General features: G+C 44.1%; 2 protein-coding genes across 3 annotated transcripts; one reads left to right on the plus strand and one right to left on the minus strand.

The window, feature by feature from the left end:
* The first annotated feature begins 954 nt into the window (after nucleotides 1-954).
* Nucleotides 955-15034, plus strand: LOC135501874 (choline transporter-like protein 2). 2 transcript variants are annotated; one of them, XM_064794270.1, is made up of 21 exons: nucleotides 955-1164; nucleotides 4985-5107; nucleotides 5247-5325; nucleotides 6252-6339; nucleotides 6680-6823; nucleotides 7886-7946; nucleotides 8579-8711; nucleotides 9581-9664; nucleotides 9939-10051; nucleotides 10403-10525; nucleotides 11013-11112; nucleotides 11544-11636; nucleotides 11806-11893; nucleotides 12200-12258; nucleotides 12575-12751; nucleotides 12980-13108; nucleotides 13454-13523; nucleotides 13734-13878; nucleotides 14137-14225; nucleotides 14623-14707; nucleotides 14895-15034. In XM_064794270.1, the coding sequence occupies exons 1-21, from the start codon at nucleotides 1119-1121 to the stop codon at nucleotides 15014-15016; spliced, it is 2151 nt and encodes a 716-aa protein (XP_064650340.1). In that variant the 5' UTR covers nucleotides 955-1118; the 3' UTR covers nucleotides 15017-15034. The 2 variants fall into 2 exon arrangements, with proteins under 2 accessions (XP_064650340.1, XP_064650339.1); XM_064794269.1 differs by lacking the exon at nucleotides 955-1164 and adding an exon at nucleotides 4478-4838.
* LOC135501875 (3-oxoacyl-[acyl-carrier-protein] reductase FabG-like) lies at nucleotides 14870-18373 on the minus strand. Its single transcript, XM_064794271.1, has 4 exons — nucleotides 17589-18373; nucleotides 17141-17239; nucleotides 16658-16839; nucleotides 14870-16142 (listed from the first exon to the last, which is right to left on the minus strand). Exons 1-4 carry the CDS (start codon nucleotides 17926-17928, stop codon nucleotides 15906-15908), a joined length of 858 nt encoding a protein of 285 aa, XP_064650341.1. The 5' UTR covers nucleotides 17929-18373; the 3' UTR covers nucleotides 14870-15905.
* Between the last annotated feature and the right edge of the window lie 3542 nt (nucleotides 18374-21915).

Consider the following 21915-nt stretch of genomic DNA (forward strand, 5'->3'; position numbering starts at 1 on the left):
TTGGGGGAACAACCCATCTTGAAGACAACCATCAGTGCTAGCTCTGGGCGATGGTGTACTGGGGAACAACCCATCTTGAAGACAAGCATCAGTGCTAGCTCTGGGCGATGGTGTATTGGGGGAACAACCTATCTTGAAGACAAGAATCAGTGCTGGCTTTTGACGATGGCGTACTGGGGGAACAACCCATCTTGAAGACAAGCATCAGTGCTAGCTCTGGGCGATGGTGTACTGGGGAACAACCATGAACATTTCGCTGCTAGCTATGGTCTCACTAGCCATGAGACACATTGGTACAAAGAGACTAACACGTACATATCATATCCTACTTGACTCTGGCTGGTAATCTGTCGGTCATACTGGAATGTGACTGTTCGATACTCTCAGATGGCGCCTTCAACCAATCTCCAAAGCACCGATAATATACAAAGGATACCGCCTCGTCACACTATTATCACTGCGCAAGGAGTATGTCTTCAACCCGTCAAATCTGGGGACAATCTGAGACATATTTTTCATATGTGTCTTAGCTTAGGGGGTCTCAATTTAATTATAATCTTGGAGTCATTAACCTATTTTCTTGACCAGTGGACCCCACAGAAATAATTAGCACACTATACCGTATATATGTTTATATTCCTTGAGGTTGTTTCTGAACCTTGTTTGCGTCACTAGACGTGTGAACGACATTATTGATGAGAGGTTGGGTCAGTTGGATGGATTGAGGGTTGACAACATCTTTACAAGAAGGTGGGAACTAAGAGGCATAATTCTGCTGACATTGAATGACATCTTGGAGGAACAATTTTCTGGTGGGATATTTCAAGCCGGATATTGCAAGCTGTTTGGGGTTTCATTGGCTTTAGGACAGAATGACATCTTTGGTTGAAAAGGCACAAGTCTCGACCCTTTAGTTGTGAGTTACATAGACGCTGTTGGAACTAAGATAGGACTATTTCAATTTCGGATAGAACCATTGACCATATTTCATGAGGTATATCACAGGATACTAAGGATTCACAACAAAATACTGTGGTCAGAACTGGGGGAATATTCCGGATACGTCTGACATTGTGTAGGGGTATCATCGTGTTTTGAGACACATACTTTTGTTTAGAATGGGATGTTGCGGCACTCCAGTGGAAGACGTGGAACACAAACATGGTAGGTGATAATATGACTATGATGTGAAAGTATATTTTGTCACTTAATACATGTAAGTGCAACCTTATTGTTTAATGAAGGAGAGCTAATGTCGTTGATCACGAAGAGCCCAGCCATCTCTCCACGAATGAAGTCTGACTCGGAGAGTCCTTTCGTGCTAGATATTGTTTAGATAGTGTTTTGCTCAGACTCAGTCCCACTGGTAGTCATCTTGATCCTCCAAGTCTTTTGACAAAACTTCTCGTATGACTGGGATTAATAATGATATAAGCCACAGGCTGACTTGTTGTAAATACACTATTTCCCTGTTTGACAACGGCAGTGAGTTGTCTTCTATGGCGAGGACTTTCTTCGACCTCCTCTTTGCGTCCTGCAAATTGTCTCATAGTCAGTCCCTCGGCTGTAGACAAGGTAAAGTTATCATTAAATAGAGCCGTGTGATTTAATCTTACTTTGCCAGGACGACACATGAGCATAACCATTATTGGCCAAACAGTCAAGACAACACATTATATGTCACAGACATGTATGAATTGACGTCATGGCGGCTATCATGGCCGGACTCTGAACGTTCGACCGCTCGGCGCAATCCATACTTCTGCTGTTACACATGTTAGAACCAAGTCTCGGACCATCAATCGTCATACATGTAGTCACGCATAATTATCAGAAATATTGTGTTTGTTCCTTGGTTACGAAAAGTTTCTATTGAATGCGGGCCATACTATAGCTTTGCTCTTAATTACCGGGACGAATCAGCTGTTTTGATGGAAGATGTGTCTCCCCATTACCCTGCTGTCTGTGAAGGAGAAGACAATATACCCTGCCACTTGAAGGTCTTGACGAAATGATAAACAAAATAGGCCTTCATTTTACGATGGGAATCTCAAACACTTTTATTATTTGCCCAAGATATGCCCTTTTCTTGACCATGACCAAATGGAAGGAGAGATACGATTCTCACGGAGTCTGATTTGAACATGGTAAATAGCAGGTTTCATTGTCATGACAACAAAATTCATCGTCGTCACGTGATAATGAATATCAAATATCACAGCAAACCGTTCTTATGTAAAGACCATCGAAGTTTACGGTATTTCCATAGTTACTGACAAACAAGGTTTGGAAGCGATCCGACTCGGTTTGTTCAGATAAGGGGCAATGGCCTGGAAACAAACAGTTGAGAAAAAATCATACCGAGTCGGAATATTTTCACATCATTTCTACTGTATTATTAAGATACCACCTCAGCCATGACAACGAACGACCGACGGACTTCAGTCCAGGCCAGATCAGCTCAGAGAGAATTCATATCGAGTATCGATCGATTGGTATTTATTCAATGAATGAATATTACTGGTGCAGCATAAACGAATAAACAGACTGAGTTTACATGTCCTGGTTCGACCAATCGTGAGCTTGATCCAGTTGATATTTGATATGTACATTGTTCCTTGTAATTGTTTACCTATTTTATTGACTGTGACCGCCGGCCTGTGTCACATCCTGAAATGGAGTAAAAATGACCCTGGGTGGCTTGGACGAAGGTATAGCTTCCCAGCAAACACAAGACCCCCGGCTAAGGCCTGGGCCAGGTCTGGCTGGCACTGCGCTAGGCTTGGCCCTGCCTAGCCAGGTCAGATATCTTACAACAAAAGGCTCGGGTGCTAAAGTGGTCTATTTTTTACTCTGAAAAGGACAAATAGGTCTTGTTCATACAGAAGATGAAATAATAGCTATCTTAGGCTGGCTTTCCAGGTCTGGCCCATACCTGGCTTGGCATCTTGACCTGCATTTGCAAGAAAGTCTTTAAAAACAAATGCACTGGGAATTCACCAGTTTGTTTGTATAAGAAATACATATACATGCTATAGAGCAAGTCAAGAAAGAAAAATGCGTCATATTTTGTATAATCTACTTGTTTAAGATGCAGGCAGAATGTCTTAATTAAATTTTCGACACCACACCATTGTTAGGTTCTCTCAAGTACAACTGTCAGGTATTTTTCTTGCACAGTCACTATTGTTCGGGTTGTTTCTCTGGAGATGACCGCCACTGCACCCTGGTGGAAGTCTCAGGAGAAACTCGACACCCAGTCAGAGTGACGGTGTCAGAAAACAGATCTGGCGCGCCATGAAATACTCTGACCGGCCCTTTGAAACCCCATCTGGTGTGAGGACCCCACCTTTGGCAGGCCATCCCTGTTCCAGATTAACCGGCACATGGCCGTGATGGCATACCTTCTCTGGACAAGCCTCGGTCCTCATGCACCTGACATACCACCTGACCCAAGTCTTGTGTGCTTTAGTCTCTATTTGCCTCTCCACCCTGCCCACCCACTTGCATGCTCAGCTTATAGACACCCCATGCCGTCCATTTCGTCATCCTGATTGTCTTTCCTTCTGGGCAACACGACGAGGCCGGTCCACACTGCGTCCGGAGTGTAGCTCAGCGGTTACGACATGCCCTCTCAGAATGCGCTGTCTAAATTCGGTACTTCCGTAGAGTTCACCAACATTAGTAGCCTCCCGAGGCAGCCCACGTAAGCCATCCTTTCTTCGTGTGAGGGGGGGGAGGCAAGGTCGATCCTTTGCGTCCGGGGGTTAAGCGCCGAAATTTTGTATTTTCGAGACACCCGGTACAGCCGTAACAGATGGCAGCTTTTCAACGATATCGATTTCTATGTACAACGTTTTATATTGTACTAAATCACTGTGATTTGTTTTGAATTATTGGCTGTATTTGGAACATTTGATTTATCTATGCTGTAGGAGACAGGTTGTGGGGCCTAGAAGTCGGTTAACAATTTGTCAATGATTAGAGCCACTAAATGGTACCCCGAAAAGCGCTGCTTGTGATTGGCATGAGGATGTGACAAGAGGACAACCATTAAAAGACCGATCCGCTGACGTCCTAGTCGGTGCAAAGCTGAACGAAAGGACCATTAGCATGACTGGCATGATTATGGCCATGCACAATCACAATTTGAAGCTGGAGCTTCAACACCGCTGGTTCGCTTTGCTTTATGATGAGACCCCTCTCTCTTGAAGACTAATAACTGACAGTCCTGCTTCAAGGTTTAGTTTCTGTCTTGGAACAAAACTAAACATTTTGGTCAACATGACTAGTGAGGGGATAGAATTATTGCTTGTTTGATATTTGTCACATCTGGATAGCGTTTTTAGTCAATTCAACCGGCTGTGGCATCTGTTTGGCAGTAGGCCTATGAAAACGCCTCGACTTCATGCAGTCAGACATTGCCAAAATGGCGACATGCGCAATCCGAATTTTACATTTCGTATTTTGTTGGCATACATGTCATTATTACCCAGATGGTATTATCAAAACCAAGACGTTTTCTTAATCCATGGGAAGTGTCTCAGCCTCGTAACTGGCCTGCCTATAGGGACTATTAATCTCAATTTCCGTGTCAGGAATCAGAATTTCGGACACGAAGAACTCTTAAGTTTAGATTGAATCCATCGAAATATTGCCAAAAGAATCCACCATGGGTTGGATAAAGCGAAAGACGTATGGGACAGGCGACAGTGGTCGTCGACGAGGTATCTTCACCACGTATGGCTACTCCGAGCCAACTGAGGAAGAGTTAGAGCTACTGACTATGTCAGTCGACCATAAGACGGGCGAAGACTCGGATGAGGAGTATGCGTGGGGTAGGTAGGCATTGGTGCTCGAATGGTGGCGGGGAGGTTTGGGACAGGCAGGTTATCACTGCATCACGCAGCACAACGATTCAATTTAGAACGAAGCATGAAAACAGGGTACGGTATTTCGTAATCTATCCGGTCCTGTTTTTCAGGAGAGCCAACGAAATACGACCCAACCTTCAACGGACCAATCAAGAACCGCGGCTGTACTGACATCCTTTGTTGTCTTTTCTTCGTCGTCTGCGTCCTGGGATTGGCTGTCACAGGATATTTCGGTAGGTTGAGAAATGTTGACGGTACGTTCCTATTGAAATGAATCCAACAATGCTCTGGCGCTTCTGATAAACGAATGGTTAGTTTTCATCACCTTTGCTCGAAATGTGCCCCGGATCAAGAGTTCTTTTATGCTTTCAGCGTATGTTTATGGCGACCCGACCATCCTGATCTACCCGACAGACAGCAATGGAGAGATCTGTGGATATGGATCCAAGGCGTAAGTCAGGGTACCCAGCAAACACAAGGCATTGCTCAGGTCTGGCTGGCACTGGCTAGGCTTGGCCCTGCCTAGACAGGTCAATGCCAGCCTGTCCCACAGCCGGCTGACACTGGCTAGCCCAAGTCAGGACCAGACTTGGCCCAGAGGTGGCTCACTGACCCTGGGCAGCCAGGTGTGGGCCAGGTCTGAGGGTTGGCAGACCTGGCTTGGCATCTTGACCTGCATTTGCAAGAACGTCTTTTAAAAATAAATGCACTGGGAATTCACCAATTTGTTTGTGTAAGAAATACATATACATGCCATACAGCAAGTCAAGAAAGAAAAATGCGTCATATTTTGTATAACCTACTTGTTTAAGATGCAGGCAGATTGTCTTAATGAAATTTTCGGCACCACACCATTGTTAGTTTCTCTCAAGTACAAGCCTCGGGTATTTTATTTGTGGCAAAGTCACTATTGTTCGGGTTGTTTCTCTGGAGATGACCACCACTGCACCCTGGTGGAAGTCTTAGGAGAAACTTGACCCCCAGTCAGAGTACCGGTGTCAGAGAAAAGATCTGGCGCACTCTGACCGGGCCTTTGAAACCCCATCTGGTGTGGGGACCCCTAACTAACCCGGGTCAAGCCAGACCGTCCCACAAAATCAACTGCATCGTCCAATTCCACCATCTCCTTTGCTTTCGTCAATGTGTTGACCGGGGGTCAAGCAAAGCACTGCACACCTTACCTTACCAGGGTGGTGATGAGTGAAACACTATGGTAAAAAGTTCATTCTTCAAATTGAAAGTTACCGTACACCAAAACACTAATCTGTCGGACCAATAAGAGTTGCAAACTAGACTGTTAGGAGTTGTGTACCAGCTCTACCAATTCTCTGATTACTTTGCATGTCCACTCTAAAGACGTTCTTCTAAACTTTTTAGGTCAACTCCGAACCTGGTGTTCTTCGACATGCTGGAGTGTGCGAGAATGGGCGCGGCAGTCTTTATCAATGGATGCCCGACACCACAGGTACAATCCCTATTCCCAAACTGAGGCTACCTCTTACCTGAGAAAATGGCTATTCCCTCAAAATATCGCCGTCGAATGATCGAAATGACTATTGGTCCACTGAAGCTCAGGGCAAGATTCTTGTTAAGGCAAAGCCAATAATGTGACTCGTTCAACATCTGCACTTGGCGATAACCCCGTCATAAATAGCAAGTCCAGCTTCGCCAATGTTTTGAACCGTAACCGACCCCTTGACAATTCTATGGGACCATGCTAAGGGAAGTTCTCTTCGAAGGGAAACCTGTTTTTCCTTTCAGCACTTCATCTACCCCCTTCACTCATTCCTCTATCATCTTTTCAGCAATGTGTAGCCACCTGTCCCCAGAAGTACTGGGTGTTCACCATAGCTGCGGCCCAGGAGATCACTGGTTTCTCTGCCTCGGCCAGAGCTGACATGATCTGCAAGACCGGGGTGGATCCGACAGTGGGCCAGTATGCTTCAATGGTAAGAATCTCTTCAATGAAAAATTTTTAAAAACTATTACATGTAATTTGACTCTCAACAACCTCGACTTTCAAATCTGCCTTTCGACAACCAAACTGGTATTTCTGACTTCTGGACCATTTCCTCTCTGTGGATTTCATTAAACAAATAGGAAGTACACTCTATGGAGCTTGTTCAAAATGATTGACTGGGCTCCAACCAGTCCATTAGTCCACTCGGCGAGCTCAACCAAGTACAACTTATCGAATTATCACACAGCAGTATAAGCAATGGCTCATTGGAATGCACTTCCAATCAATATGCTCTGCCAACACGCATACAACTCAAATACTTGATGACTACAGTTACAGTGAAGATCAAACGTAATGGGCCTGCAACTTGGAAACGTGAATCCTATTCTTACACTTGAGAACTACGAATTAGAGACAGACAAAACATGATGGTCAAGTGTGTTCTGTATAGTGGACATCAAAATCTGGCCATTCCACCAGTCCACTCAATGAACTATAATCATATTCCAAGATAACTCAGTGAACTAGACCCACATTATAGCAGTTCAATATAACTTCAATCGATAACCTCAGGCTAAATGTACAGTCTGATATTTGAAGACAATAAAAAGAGACATATCTACAGGCAACTCATGTCGCTATAAATTTTTGATGATTGTTTCCTGTAGCAACGAGAATTCGCATTTCTTTCTCCCGACGACGTAAATAATGTATTCCATGTTGTGTGCGAATGGTTGTTTTGCAATATTTGAGATATGAAAAATCAATCTTTGGCCTTAGGCCTTTCGCTTTCTATATATATTAGTTCGTATCAGTACGTTTTATTCAACGCAGTTTGACGCATTTTGATGCAGTTAACAAACAAACCGTGAATGAGTTTGAAATCAATACAACTTTCTGCCTCTCTTCGTTCAGCCTCAAAGGTTAGGACACCAAAGATCGCTGCGATCAAAACGAGACTCAACATATTTTCCACTACAATCGTTGATATCATGAAACCAAGGCATGTTAGAATCGGTCGTCTAATTAACTCATCTCTATCTCATTCCAGTCGATCACAGACCTAGTCACCAAGGACTACTGTGCTCCCTACTATGTCAACAGTACGGCATGTAAGTTGCATTCATGTGGCTACATTGAGGTACGGTGATGAAACGATACATTACCACGCATTCCTATTTCTCGGAAATGGTCCAATGGACAGCAATATAATGATAAAGCACCTGCATCTAATCACTGACAAATGATTTTATGCTTTTTATGCTATCGTGACTACACCATATGTTGATGATCGACTGGTTGTTACGCCTGTCGAAACTTGGTGTGGCAGTTTGCAATCTGTGAGGTGCTGATCCCAGCGCATGGAGCATTAGACCAATAGCAGCACCAGTAAGCACAGAAAGGATAGACTTTCGTCCCAAAAACAGCTGACAAGAGATGACACCACTTTCTTTCCAAGGTTTGGCCCTCTGTAACCGAGATCACCTGAGGAGGGGGTCTGACCATTACCTGAAAGCAAATGGCAGGTGTAACGTTTGTGGTTGTTCACCATATTCCAGTGTTTCTATTCAGCAGACATCTCTTAGAGAGCCTTTCTGCTGCAGAAAATGAGAATGCTGATAGAAACATGTCAATTTCCTTCAAGCGTGTCAAGCGCTCCCCAATCAATGAGGAAGAACAGTCCGAAACGGAAACACAGCGATATGCATGTACATGACCTCCTTCAACCTAATTTGTCTTCCAGTTGTTGGACGTTGTGTTCCATCCATCTTTAACCAAATCACCAACATGGCTGCTGGTCTGGTCACTTCGGGCTTCGCGCTAGTTGACAAGAGTAACTCCACGGTTACTGGAACTGCACTGGACACAGCCACAGGGTAAGGTTTGCTTGGTTGATGCCTTGTCCCTGCGACCCCCTACTAACCCATCAAATGCATGTGGCATGATGGTTCGGACCTTCTGTCAACTTAACCCAATAATAACTCAGCCGAGAATTTAACCGCTTCATGACCATCACATGGGAGTATTTGACTGAAACATCATCAACTCTAAAAGGAATGCGGATGATAGGGACAAATATATCCCATTCTCTAGACACGCAAGAGACGGCAATAATGGCAATATGTTCAGCAGATTAAACTTAGATGAACTATCCCTCTGGCCTTGAGGCGATAGCCAATGCCTATATCTACCAGTAATTTCTCAAACATGTTAGAAATCGATTGCAGAAAGATCGATAAGGCCATGATTTCACGGATATTCGTCGTCCAAATCGTTTGAATCTTCCCTCTCTGGTCGCAATCAATGTTTCCTTGACATCGTTTAAGAACTAGTCATTGGAATGGTATCTTTGCAGCCATTAATGTGAAATATTGGTATATTGATATACGGTTGAGCCTTTGTTGACACTTTACGTGGGCAAATGTGTCTATAGCGAATCCATCGTTTTTGTTATACTTAATATCATTTTGTAAGGATATATTAATAACTAGCAAACCCAGTTAAGTCAATAACCCTCTGGGCTGTTGCACAATTCAACCAATCAAGTACCTTGTTCCAGTCACCGCGGGACTAATATCAGTACAGATCGTCTGCCAACCTCCCTTGTCTTTCTTCAAGATTGTTAACCTCCTGGGGCTATCAAGATATTTGTAGACGGAGGATTGTTATTTCATGTTTCTGCTCCTATTATTGAGTTGTATCATTTTGTAATTTCTTATCGGTTTTCTGCATTTCTTCCCTCCAGATATTTGTCAACATTCCTGAGCGCTGTGACTATTGCTGAGGCAGTATTTGCCGATTGTAGGTCCTCCTGGTGGATGATGTTGGTGTAAGTTGATCATTTGATATGCACATTCTATCAATCCAAGCATGGTCGATATACCGTAAAAGGATGGCAAGAGTGAAATGAGCATAAAAAGGAACCAAAGCAAAACCTGTCCATCGACCTTTTGAGGAAAACTGTCAAGTTGTTGATGTTGCCCGTCGATCATTAGGGCCCTGTTTCACGAGAAACCTTATGCAAATGATCAGTCTCTAATAAGAACTGTGGGGAGGTTGATTGCCACTGAACACTTTCCACAAATCACATCTCTCCCTTTCAGTGGCTTCGGGATTTCAACCATCGTCTGCCTCCTGTACATCCTGTTGATGCGGTTCATTGTTGGCTTCATGGTGTGGTTGACACTCTTCCTCTTCATCGCCTTATTTGGATTCTGTGAGTATTCAAACCCATTCCCGAACAGTCATCCGACTCGACAGAGAAAACAGGAAGGGGTAGTAAAGTGTTTGAGTGACCAAGTTGTGTGACGAGAAGAAGTGACCCTTCCTCGCCGTGGCATATTCGTTACTTCCAGTTCTACCTGCAGATCGGAACTCAGCAGGAAGATAATCATTTATCAATCGTACAATCCTTCAAACTGAGTTGTAGTTCTGTGTCCGACGATCTCCTGCAGACTCCCCATCCTCGGAGTCTTTGTAGTTTGACGAGAGATGTACTGCCCACAATATCAGCCTTGAACGTAACGTCTTCGATGCATTCTTCAAACCTGTCCTTTGCTTTTTCCAGCGACTGGTTACTGTTTCTACAAATACGTCGATCTGCTGGACGACCCAAATTCCAATGGTTCATTTACCTTTACTACCAACTTCAGTTACTATCTCGGTCTCCGAGACACTTGGCTTGCATTTGGTAAGTAGGTGTTACAGTTGTAAGAAGGGAGGAGCACTTTGCGAGTAACTGTCAGAGGAACCCTCTTCATGACAATGAGGTGTTCTAACAAAATAGTGTAGTTAGACGAAGCACTTGGGGGTATTGTGTTACTGGCGAGCTCTAACTGACAGGCATTTGTAACACTTGTGTTAAGGTGCATCACTTCGCAAGGAATTGCTAAAAGGATGCCGTGAAACACCGGTGGGATAATGTTTCAAGTGTCATAACTTGATGTTTCTATTGTGGTAATATGGAAAACCTTGTGGGGAAATGCCCGGAAGGCTATGTGGGACTAGTGGTACTGGTATGATGTTGCAAGTGTCGTAAGTTGGGGCACTTTATTCGGAATGGTTATGGGGGACCGTTGAGGCAATCAATGCTGTGCCGTCACAACTAGAAGAAGGGACATGTGCTGAGGACCTGTCTTATCACCAAAAATCATGTTCCATCGTTTTTCTCCGTTCAGGAATCATCTCTGCAATCTTCCTGCTGATTATTCTCATAATTCTGATCTTCTTACGGACGAGGATCAGGATAGCTATAGCTATTCTCAAGGAGACCAGCAGGTAAGGCTCGGGTTGGTGTATCTCTATGTCCTGGTTCTCGCTCAGCGATGCCAAGGCAATCGGGCTCCGATGATCTAGGAGGGTTTGAAGAATCAATACAAAGTCGAGTTCGTTTCAAGCCCCTACCGAAATCAACATCGAAGACGGAGTAATAGAGAGCTATCTACAGATTCTTATTAGCAATATCGGGCAGGGCACTTCTATGAAGAAAGAATGCATAGAAGTTCGAGGTCGGTAACTCTCTAATCGATCCAATATATCAAAACCCAGATTCCGTCTGCCAGTGTTGATATTAGCACTGATAAAGCTGCAGCCACTCTACATGATTGTACTTCGATGCCACTCTATGTTCACTTCTTAGTGTGGATAGGAGGGGATAAAAGCCTTTGGTCATATTCCATCGTGCATGGTGTCTCCTATCTTCTTTCCAGGGCGATAGGTAACATGATGTCTACCCTCCTGTGGCCTCTTTTACCGTTCATTCTCCAAGTAGCAGTCTTTGCATATTGGGGTGCCACAGCTATGTATCCTTTTGAAGTTCGACAGAAATGATAAACTTGACTGGTGCATGGGACAGTTCAGCACCAGAGGCTTCGTACTGGGTTTACAATCATTGGGTAGTTGCTGTATTGCAGTGTTTGCCGATCATCATTGTTTTATCCAGCGAGTTAGTATTCCCTAACCCTTGTTCAGTTACCTTGCCTCTTCTACCAAGACAGACTACAAATATGCCAACATCTCCTCATCGAACCTGTTCCAGAGCATACCATGCGATCCCACGGTAAGATCACTTGATGGTACATTTCTGTAAAGCCTATCTACTAATTAGCTGCAGCCTTTAATCAACGTAGAGGACTGAGATTTGCAGAGACTTTAGATCTGTATGCCTCGAACAGGGACTGATCAAATAACAAATGGACAGCAAGTTCTTCCAGACGGTATTCTATTGGATATCCACTGAGATTTTGCTGAGATCGACTCTCCATTAATCTTCAATGCTTTTCACTGTTCCACATTGTGAATGATAATCCTTTGCTGTCTTGCTTTTGTCCCATACCGAAATCAACACTGTTTTCCTCCTTTTCAGAATTATGCCAACGACACAGCTTCTTCCATTTGTCAGTTTGTCAAATACGGCTCAAATGAGTAAGTATGACACAACCTTATGACAATATCTTTCTCGAGTAAAGATTGTTCAACCTACTTATACCAACCAATCTAAAGTTAAGGGGATGTAGCTCTGTAGTTTATCACACTCGTGACTACGATTGGTTGATGGTGATACCATCGTGTCAAATCGGTAAGATTTACACAGCATTTTCCCCAACGAATGGCATTATGATCTTTGCGGGAATCACTGCATTCGAAAACAAGTAAGATGTAACTCCAGACAGAGCAAAAACGGTGCAGTTTTGAGCCTTTCATCTTTTTGTTTGATGGAAAATTGTCTTTATTCTTTCAGTTACGTAATCTACCTCCAGCTCTTCAACCTGTTCATGTTATTCTGGCTAGCCAACTTCGTTGTCGCTTTTGGCCAGATGACCTTGGCAGGGTCATTTGCCTCCTACTATTGGGCATTCTCCAAACCACATGACATTCCTGCCTTTCCATTGGCTGCTTCTTGCTTCCGGGCATTCAGGTGAGTAGCTGTCCGCCATGTTTGTGGTATCCGCCAACTCTGGGCCAGACGATCTTGGCAGGGTTATTTGCATTCTACCATTGGACGTATCAGTGTAGGTTCTGGAACGCCAGGAATGACTTTATGTTGAAGATACAAATCTGACTATTCGCAAAGATTCGAAACTTGCCCCTATTGCGTGGCAGACCAGCTACCTAGCATGCCTTACATTCTTCCTTCAATTTTCAGATATCACTTGGGGTCAATGGCTTTTGGCTCCTTGCTGGTGGCCATCGTTCAGATGATACGTGCAGTATTGGAGTACTTCGACAGGAAGTGTAGGGGTTCGGAGAATCCACTTGCAAAGTTCGTGTTGAAGTAAGTTGAACAGTCAACCACTTCAGTTTCGATACCGAGTATGCCGAGAAGAGCTCGATTGACAACATTTTAAACTGATGCCTGAAAGCATCATTCATACACAAAATGTCTGGTACAGGTTGCCAGAGGCACCTGATGTCTGTTGTTGACATCCATTCGTTTGCCAAATCGAGTAATCTTGTTGGCACAGTCACAGAATAGAACCTTCATCTGATAAGAATCACTCTCAACCTCTCATCCACCGGTCTTCTGTATTCATAATCGGACGTGAAATCGTTCTGACTGGAACCTACTCTCTGGCCACCATTGAACTTAATGTGAGATATCTTCTCGCTTCACTTCCAGATGTATGAAATGCTGTTTCTGGTGCCTGGAGAAATTCATCAAGTTTATCAATAAGAATGCTTACATAATGGTAGGTTTAGTTGCTGTGACCTTGCGCGACATCAGTCGTTGTGTCATCCTCCTTTGAATTCCGCAAACAAGTACCGCATTCCACATCCACTAAGATAACATGCGATTGCCCTGTCGAAACCAGCTCCAGTGAGGAGAGAGAGTGGGATGATAACCAGAGTAGATAGACTTGACCTACTAATGCTGGTAAAATCTTTCCCTTCCTTTTCAGATCGCCGTGTATGGTAAAAACTTCTGCTCGTCGGCCAAACATTCGTTCTCTCTCATCATGAGGAACATCGTCAGGACGGTAGTCGTAGATAAAGTCTCAGATTTTGTATTGTTCGTATCCAAGATGGTGGTGGTCGGTTTAGTCGGTAAGTTATACACTTTCGCGTTTCTTTTCGTCTGGATGTACCTCTCAGTTAGTCTACGTCTGGATGCCCTCAGCGTGGGCTTGTCAAGGAAACTCATGTTGAGCTAATTTGGAAGATGGTTCGGCAAAGCTACTTGGAATTCGTACAAAGATAGCACACATTATTTGAAACTGAGAAGTAAACTTTGGAAGAATCGAATAACTTCACACGCATGTCTAAAAGGGTCCCTTCTAAACTCATTGCATTCTCTGCTTTCAGGAGCGGCAGCGTATTTCTTCTTTGATGGACGAATCCCATTCTTGAACAACTACACTCCCTCCCTCAACTACTACTTTGTACCAGTTATTGTAAGTGTTCGAGTATGCTTCCATTTATCATCTAGAAAGTTGAGGCATTACTTTTGTCACGAAGGCCGAAGAAAACACCTCAGAGAGAGTACATCATCTGCTTCATTGTCAAGTAATTTAGCTTAACAGCAGCATGGTCAGTCCGTGCCAAGCCAGCTGTAGCCGAATCAACGTTTAGAAGGTAGCATTGTCGTGGCTGAAAGATCAATTTCAGCTGAAATGTGTTTCTTAGTTGCCATCTGTACCTTTCATCAAGAATGTGTCATGTCGTAGGTCTATAGCGGTCTTTACATTCCCGTTGCATTGACACCTTTCCCAGCGTATCTCGAGTATTTGCTCAATATCCCCAATGTATACAGTTTTATGTTATAGCCCCAAAATCATTTTCCCCACACAGGTTATCGTCATTGGAGCATATGTTATAGCCACGTGTTTCTTCAGCGTCTACTCGATGGGCGTCGATACCTTATACCTCTGTTTCCGTAAGTCTTTTCTACGATATGCTACTCACCTGATTCTCCGTTATTGCAAGTTGGCACCGATATTAAATCAATCATTCATTACCTGCTAGAAATATCCCGTTTGGCATATGGCTATCAATCGAAGGCTGACGCAAGTAGAAAAAATCATCACGAGGCCTTGCATAATCAGTGTTCGCTTCATTTTCAGTTGAGGATTTGGAACGCAACGACGGCACCCCAGAGAAGCCTTATTACATGAGTAAAGGTCTGATGGATATACTCAGCAAGAAAAACAAGGAACCGCAACCAGCGTCCTCCAATGGGAAGTAATGAGGGATACTAACCTGCACGTGGAAAGACCGAAGGCAAAAAGGTCTAAAAATAAGTTCATCTGTGATAAGTATGTACAGTTAGTATTTTCACTGCTGGCCGGGTGCATATGTTAATGATGTTTATAGTTCTGTACAGGCTGTATCAAGAGTTCATTCTTGGCTTATGTATTCCGCTGTATTGTCATTCTCGAACTCTCCGTCCTCGCTTAATTTTGTAGTATATTACTGTTGCTGACTTACGTTATATTGTGTTTCTGCTGATCAACTCCGTCTGTAGCGGCTGGTGAATGATTTATAGTTAGCATTTTAGAGAAATGAAGTGCAATATTTTGTGATGACTGTTAGGCCTATGATCTGAACAATGTACAGCTATCATCCGGTGGGTTTTTTGCTATAATTTCTTGATTTTGCCGACATTTCATGCTGGGATTATCTAAGGTCTTTGAATCCATCCAGGCTATTTTCTCCCTTTCTTATATTGGACTGAACGACGACACGAAGGCATCCTAATTTGTATTTTTAGCCCAGCTATTCTGGACGAAAAAGATCTGCTGAAATATCATTCCATTCTGACCATGTATCTCCATTGTAAATAAAAGTGCTTTGTAAGTAATTTAAGACGTTTGTGACTTTTCTAGACATCTGTAGGTTACTTCGGCCTTCTAAACCATCCTCGCTTACGGTAACAGTTTTATGCACCACCTGGAAGGTCAGTAGTATCAAGATCCGTTGATGACTGGATGTTGCTTGCCAACCAATTATCTTCCCAATTAGCCAACCAATCACCGGTAGCTTTCGTTCCTCAAACGATTCAAACTCGAAAATACTTCCCTTTTAACCTGTTGGTTGTTGCAACATGGTGCAAAATGAAGAAAGCCTGCACGAGCCTAGCCCTTGATGTCCGAACCAGCCACAAATGCCGGGTCCCCCATCCCCTCTGCACTCATCGCCAGGTAACCTCCGTCCACTGGTATGTTACTTCCTGTTATAAATGACGCGTCCTTTCCGCAGAGGAATGCTATGACACTAGCTATCTCCTCTGGGTTACCAATACGGCCTAGCATGTGGAATTTCCCGCTGCGACTGTCCGCTGCCTCGTGGTTGAAATTCGTCGCTGGTGCGAGCTGGAAGGCAAGCAGAGATGAAGATCGGTAAGACGAATCGCGGACCTGTTTTGCGACTACCATCCACCTGGCAGGGGTATTATGAATATGCTTTGGATAATGTACCCATGTCCATGGTTCTGTTGAACACACGAAGTAGCCTAAGATGCTTCTCGGTGACACTCCACCCTTTCCTCGCGCGGTTATTGAACCAAAACAGCTAGGTCTGTTGGGCCAATCCTGACCAATATGAAGGGTCGCATTCAGCTCACTATCATGAAGAGCACTACGTTCTAAACTTAGTAACGACGAATCAAATCATATCAAATTGGAAACTTTATTCACAGAGCCCAAACTCGCCCCAGTGCCGAAATTAATCAGAACCATGTGGTCGTAACAACTACGCACAGACCAATTCCGTTCTGACCGTGGTAATAGCCCGAAGACAGGTTGTCACAAACACTACACACTCGAGCAGCGTGCATTGGGCGGTGTTGTTGACACTTCAAGACTACAATGCCTCTCAACAAACTTACATGTTGTGTCCATATGAAACCAGGGCTGACTGCATTGACTCTGATGCCCCTTTGTGCGAGGTCTAACGCCATACACTTGGTCATCGTCTTGATTGCCCCCTTGGTGGAGCAGTATGTCCATCTCTGAGGGTTGGCCCGACTGGCGCAGATACTGCACAGATTCACCACCGAACATTCTTTACCTAGAAAACAATGCTCTTCATGAGTAAGAATGTATGTCTATTACGAAAATATTTGGCATTAGGGTCAGTCTAATATATCAAGTCTATCAGAATGCTAAGTCTCCAACGATCTGTTCTGCTTTCTCTTGGTTTGTGCCGACTGTTTTACCAGGCACTAAGTTGTAACTGGACTGCAATGGAAAACCTTCTCAAGACAAATCGTGTAGATTGGATGTACGTGCTCCAACCATTCTGCCCTCGACGCACTTTCCTCGCAGCCAATATAACTTTTTCTTGAAAGTAGACTGAGAAACTTTCTTACCGTTTTTCATGTAAGGCTCACAGACCTGTACCATATTTGACGTGCCGACCACATTGACGCCCAGTGATCTGTCCCAGTCCCTTTGCGTGGCGGAAATACCTGCAATACGTTAAGAAATAGCCTGCCTACAAAGTGGCCGATATACATGTATTCGCACCCAATTTTATAGTGGTTGACAGGTAAAGCTTGCTGCTTGTCGACATACACTTTATCACCAGAGCAGGGAATCTCTCAGCTGAACGAAACATCAGCAGGTCTAACCTTTCAAAGCTTTAAGCGCATTGTCAGTGTGCGTTCGTTGAAACTTGTGTGCAACCCAAAGAAAACTGTATGAGTTGGGCAAGCAGAAATACAAAGAAATGGGTAGCACATCGGAGTAAAAGCCAATTACCGGTTGGATAGAGCTAAATCATTTGAATCTCTTCATATGATCATGACACATTATTACCTTGGGAACCGAAGAATGCCGCACAGTTGACCAGAAAGTGTACCTCGCCTCCATGACGAGCAGCATGCGTGGAAACGGCCTGCAAACACTGCTCCTTGTCCGTCACATCAACGTGATAGAAGTCCACATCTCGTCCCAACTCTCGCAAGCGCGATGCTTCAGCGTGACCTAATTCTTCTGAGATGTCCAAAATGGCGACTGCTGCACCGTCGTTTGAGAGTCTGTCTACTGTGGCTAGTCCGATACCAGAAGCCCCTCCGGTGACCATGGCAGCCTTTCCCTGGAACCGACCCCTGGTGTAACTGCTCTCCAATGGGTCTGGAGTGTGGCTGTAGGCCATAGCAAGGAGACCGTCCAAATTAAGTGCTGGTAATGCTATAGCGGCCACGTTCGCAGTCTCTAATCCTATGAGACTGGGATCCTGTTTGTGTTGATGATCTTTGGCTATTTCACCCACACGACCACATATGGCATGACCACATATCGTACTGACTAGAGGCCTTGGCCACTTGAACTAGTGATCGATCTATTCTGTCCTATCGTACGCAGTCAGCATTAGAAGTGATCTAGGGATCACGTAACAGATTATAGTTATTTCATAATGATAGCAAAGTCTTATTTCGTTCTTACTGAGATATTAGCTTACACGGTGTTAATATGAAAGGACGCCATGACATAAGAAAAAAATCGAATTGCCGCCAAGATAGTAGGCCTACACTCCGGACGTAGTGGACCGGCTACCCCCCTCCCGCCCCGCCATGAGGAGAGGCGATCAGGATGACAAAATGCACTGGCCCTGGAGTCCAAGAGATGAAGGCAGAGACAAATGTACATGCAGTTCAAAAGGTCTATTCGATATAAACAGAATAATTTGAAACTTAGCAATGTGCACATTTACTATAGATATTAAAAATGCATACAGATATGACAAAGCGAATGAGGTAGTGGACGGGCCTCGTCTCTTCCCCTAACGAAGGGAGTATAAAGTCCGATGACGAGAATAGACTCGCACACAAACGGCCTCGCTCACAAACATTATCCCCTGATTATCTCCGCATGGGATCTCCGAGGAAGTTTGCACGATTACTCCATGCACAACGCAGTACCTCCCAATGCTGTATGTAAATTCACAGCAGTATTGTTCCAGTCTTTACATACGTTGCTGGATTGCCAACCAGTGCGTACCTTGTCCAGAGATTATCAAGGATTTACGTAACCATAAGTTACAAAAACAACACGTTTTTATTCATCGGAAGAAGACCAGAGCGCATGCTCCAACGGAACAGGAATTAGCATGGGTACATAATTATGTTGCAATAACAATAGTTTGCATGACTAAGTGTAGATGTCAGCACTGATGTAAAACTGTAAAGTCGTACAAGAGACGTACAACAGACTACTAGCACAGTATTTCCCGGTCTTCCCGAGATTTTCGTCATTTGCAGTCACATGGTATGGAGAACAGTCTTGACATTTCGGGATAAAATTGTTCGGGTAGCGTCCCTCAGAACACGAAACGGGATTTTAAAGTACTTCGCTCTTCGTAGTCACATCCACCAAAAGACAGACACCCGAAGACAATATTCGCCATATACGGTGGCGACGCCGACGAGAAGATGTGAAACTCAATGACGGATGAGCGAAAATTTACATTGGTCTTGCACTCTCATTCTGTTCCCAGAATGTGCCGAACCGCGTCTTCGGTACCCATTGTAACACTTCCAACCCGCTCCTCGCTTTCCCGCCATGCCCGCCATGCCCACTCGCCGCAGTCCCAAGAGATCTTTATTATGGAAATTCAGAAATACAAACTGCGACGAGTATCTTCTACCGCATCCTGACAATATCAAGCCATTTCACTCGATACATACTTAGTAAGGAGAAGTCGTGTTGTAGGCCCTGTTTGCAAGAGGATGCTACTATCGAGATTAGACCATACTCGCTCATATCCAAACCGAATGAAATAAGGAGAAAACGTTTTTCTATTTATTCTATTTTTATTGAGAGACTACATTTGTAATTTTGTGAACAGAATAAACGTACCAGAACGATGTAGAAGCAACCCAACGGAATAAACACAACCCAACAAAACAAGCTAAATGTGTTTTTAAAAGCAAATTCGATGAATATTTCAATACAAATTTGAACTTGGAGTATCAATCGATGATAACTATTCTATAATTGATCCTAAAATGTTATTTCAAAATTTAAAAAATCACCTATGGACGAAGTGGTTCCGCTTGGTTACGTTCTGCAAAATACAGTTTGGGGTAGGTCGTTCCGTTCCGCAAAATACAGGTAGCCGTCACAGCGCTGTCCCAACAGCCTGTTCTGGCTCTAAGGCCACGGCTGTGAGATGCTCTCGCTGCTCCTCTTTCTATGAACATAACGAGTTCTAAAGGGAGATAGGGACCGCCTCGGACGTATGATACTCTCGCTGCTCCTCTTTCTACGATAATGATGACTTCCAAAGGGAGATAGGGACCGGCTCGGACGTTGGATGCTCTCGCTGCTCCTCTTTCTACGATAATGATGACTTCCAAAGGGAGATAGGGACCGCCCCGGACGTATGATACTCTCGCTGCTCCTCTTTCTATGAAAATAACGAGTTCTAAAGGGAGATAGGGACCGCCCCGGACGTATGATGCTCTCGCTGCTCCTCTTTCTACGATAATGATGACTTCTAAAGGGAGATAGGGACCGCCCCGGACGTATGATGCTCTCGCTGCTCCTCTTTCTACGAAAATAACGAGTTCTAAAGGGAGATAGGGACCGGCTCGGACGTTGGATGCTCTCGCTTCTCTGTTCAAGTGATGTCGAGAGGGCGCAGCAGATACATGCAGCCAAGACCACGACCACCAGCAGACGGTTCATCTTCTTAAAGTAGAAAAGACGAACGGTTATAACCATTTTCGAGGGAGAAATATTGTACTGATGAATCGGTTATCGCGACACATAAAATGCCTTTGATGGTAAGGGAAGCGAAAGCTTGTTCAGCCAGTATCACATCTTGATCTGCAAGGTTTTAGTAGAAGCTGCTGATATTGCCTTTTCTATCATTGCATGCCCCACAGCACATATAGGGGCCTTGGATACCAGTTTCGATGCGTGCAATTTTATGGGACAGATAAACATTTTTGGATTACATCAAACTGCTTGTAACACTTGAATAAACCTCTCTCACACGCTAGAAATTTGATGGGATCAAATCAATTCGGGATGAAATATGGCACGTACCTTTATTGCAGTTGGTATATGGAACACTTCTCTACTCCTCCGAGATATGACACCAATAGACGCTAATCTGATGTGCCACCTGACAACATGTATGGTTTCATAGCCCTAAACTATCTAATGAATATTCGATTTTGATGCAATGCCATTTAATTATTGCATTAATTCATAATTAAATTTTTGTTAAAAATGCCGCTTTTCGTCGATCTTTTTAAAAAGCCTAGACTGGATCTCATTAATTACCACTAAATCATATCAAATTCTTGTTAAAAATGTCGCTTTCTGTCGTTCCTTTCTATCTCTCGTGGTGTCTCCGATCAAGTTCTGGTCTTCGAGAGAGACGGTTTGTTACTCGTACAACAACAAGGTGGCGCTCGCTTACTTCGGCAGAGGGGCATTCGCGTTGGTCTTCGGCGCCAGCAACCTCATTGTGGTCCGTGAATGTACAGTGCATCGTCTTCGGTACCCATTCTTGCTCTTTTCAACGTTGTTACACACCGTTGCTCACCGTCCCTGTTGGTGGATTTGGGCTTTAGAAAGCGCTATCAGAAGACCTGAGAGTACGAACACAGCACTAACCAAAGTGGCAGAAGTACTATGTGACCAACGTTGCCTATGGTGTCCCGCCGGCTACAAGAGTCCCGTGCAGGACAGCGTTTGGACGCGCGTCATGTTTGCGTGTCAACGTTACAAAGCACTTTATCCGTATCTGGTCACTATATCTTAAGCTAAGGAGAGTCTGGCCTAAACCTGAATTTCACTGTGATCATTCTTTGTCATTTACTGGAAAATTACAAATACTTTCTCAAACCAATAGAAAATTGCCTTCATTCAGCAGACGTCAAGTCGAACAGCCGTCCCCCTTCTGCGTTTTTCGCCTGTTAATTTTTGAAAAGTAGACCGCCGTTTTTCACTTTCAAAATGGTAACCATGATGATTAATGAGCGCGACTTCTGAAGATCCTGAGCCGCGACTCTGGCGAGGGCAGGGCTATGGAATATAAACCCACGTCATCATGACAAATTTATTAGCGGCCATCTTGATAATAGATGTTGCCAAGGCAACGCGCTCGCTTCCATGACATTGGGCGGGA

The sequence above is a fragment of the Lineus longissimus genome, chromosome 17 (genome assembly GCF_910592395.1).
Source record: "Lineus longissimus chromosome 17, tnLinLong1.2, whole genome shotgun sequence".
NCBI lineage: Eukaryota > Metazoa > Nemertea > Pilidiophora > Heteronemertea > Lineidae > Lineus > Lineus longissimus.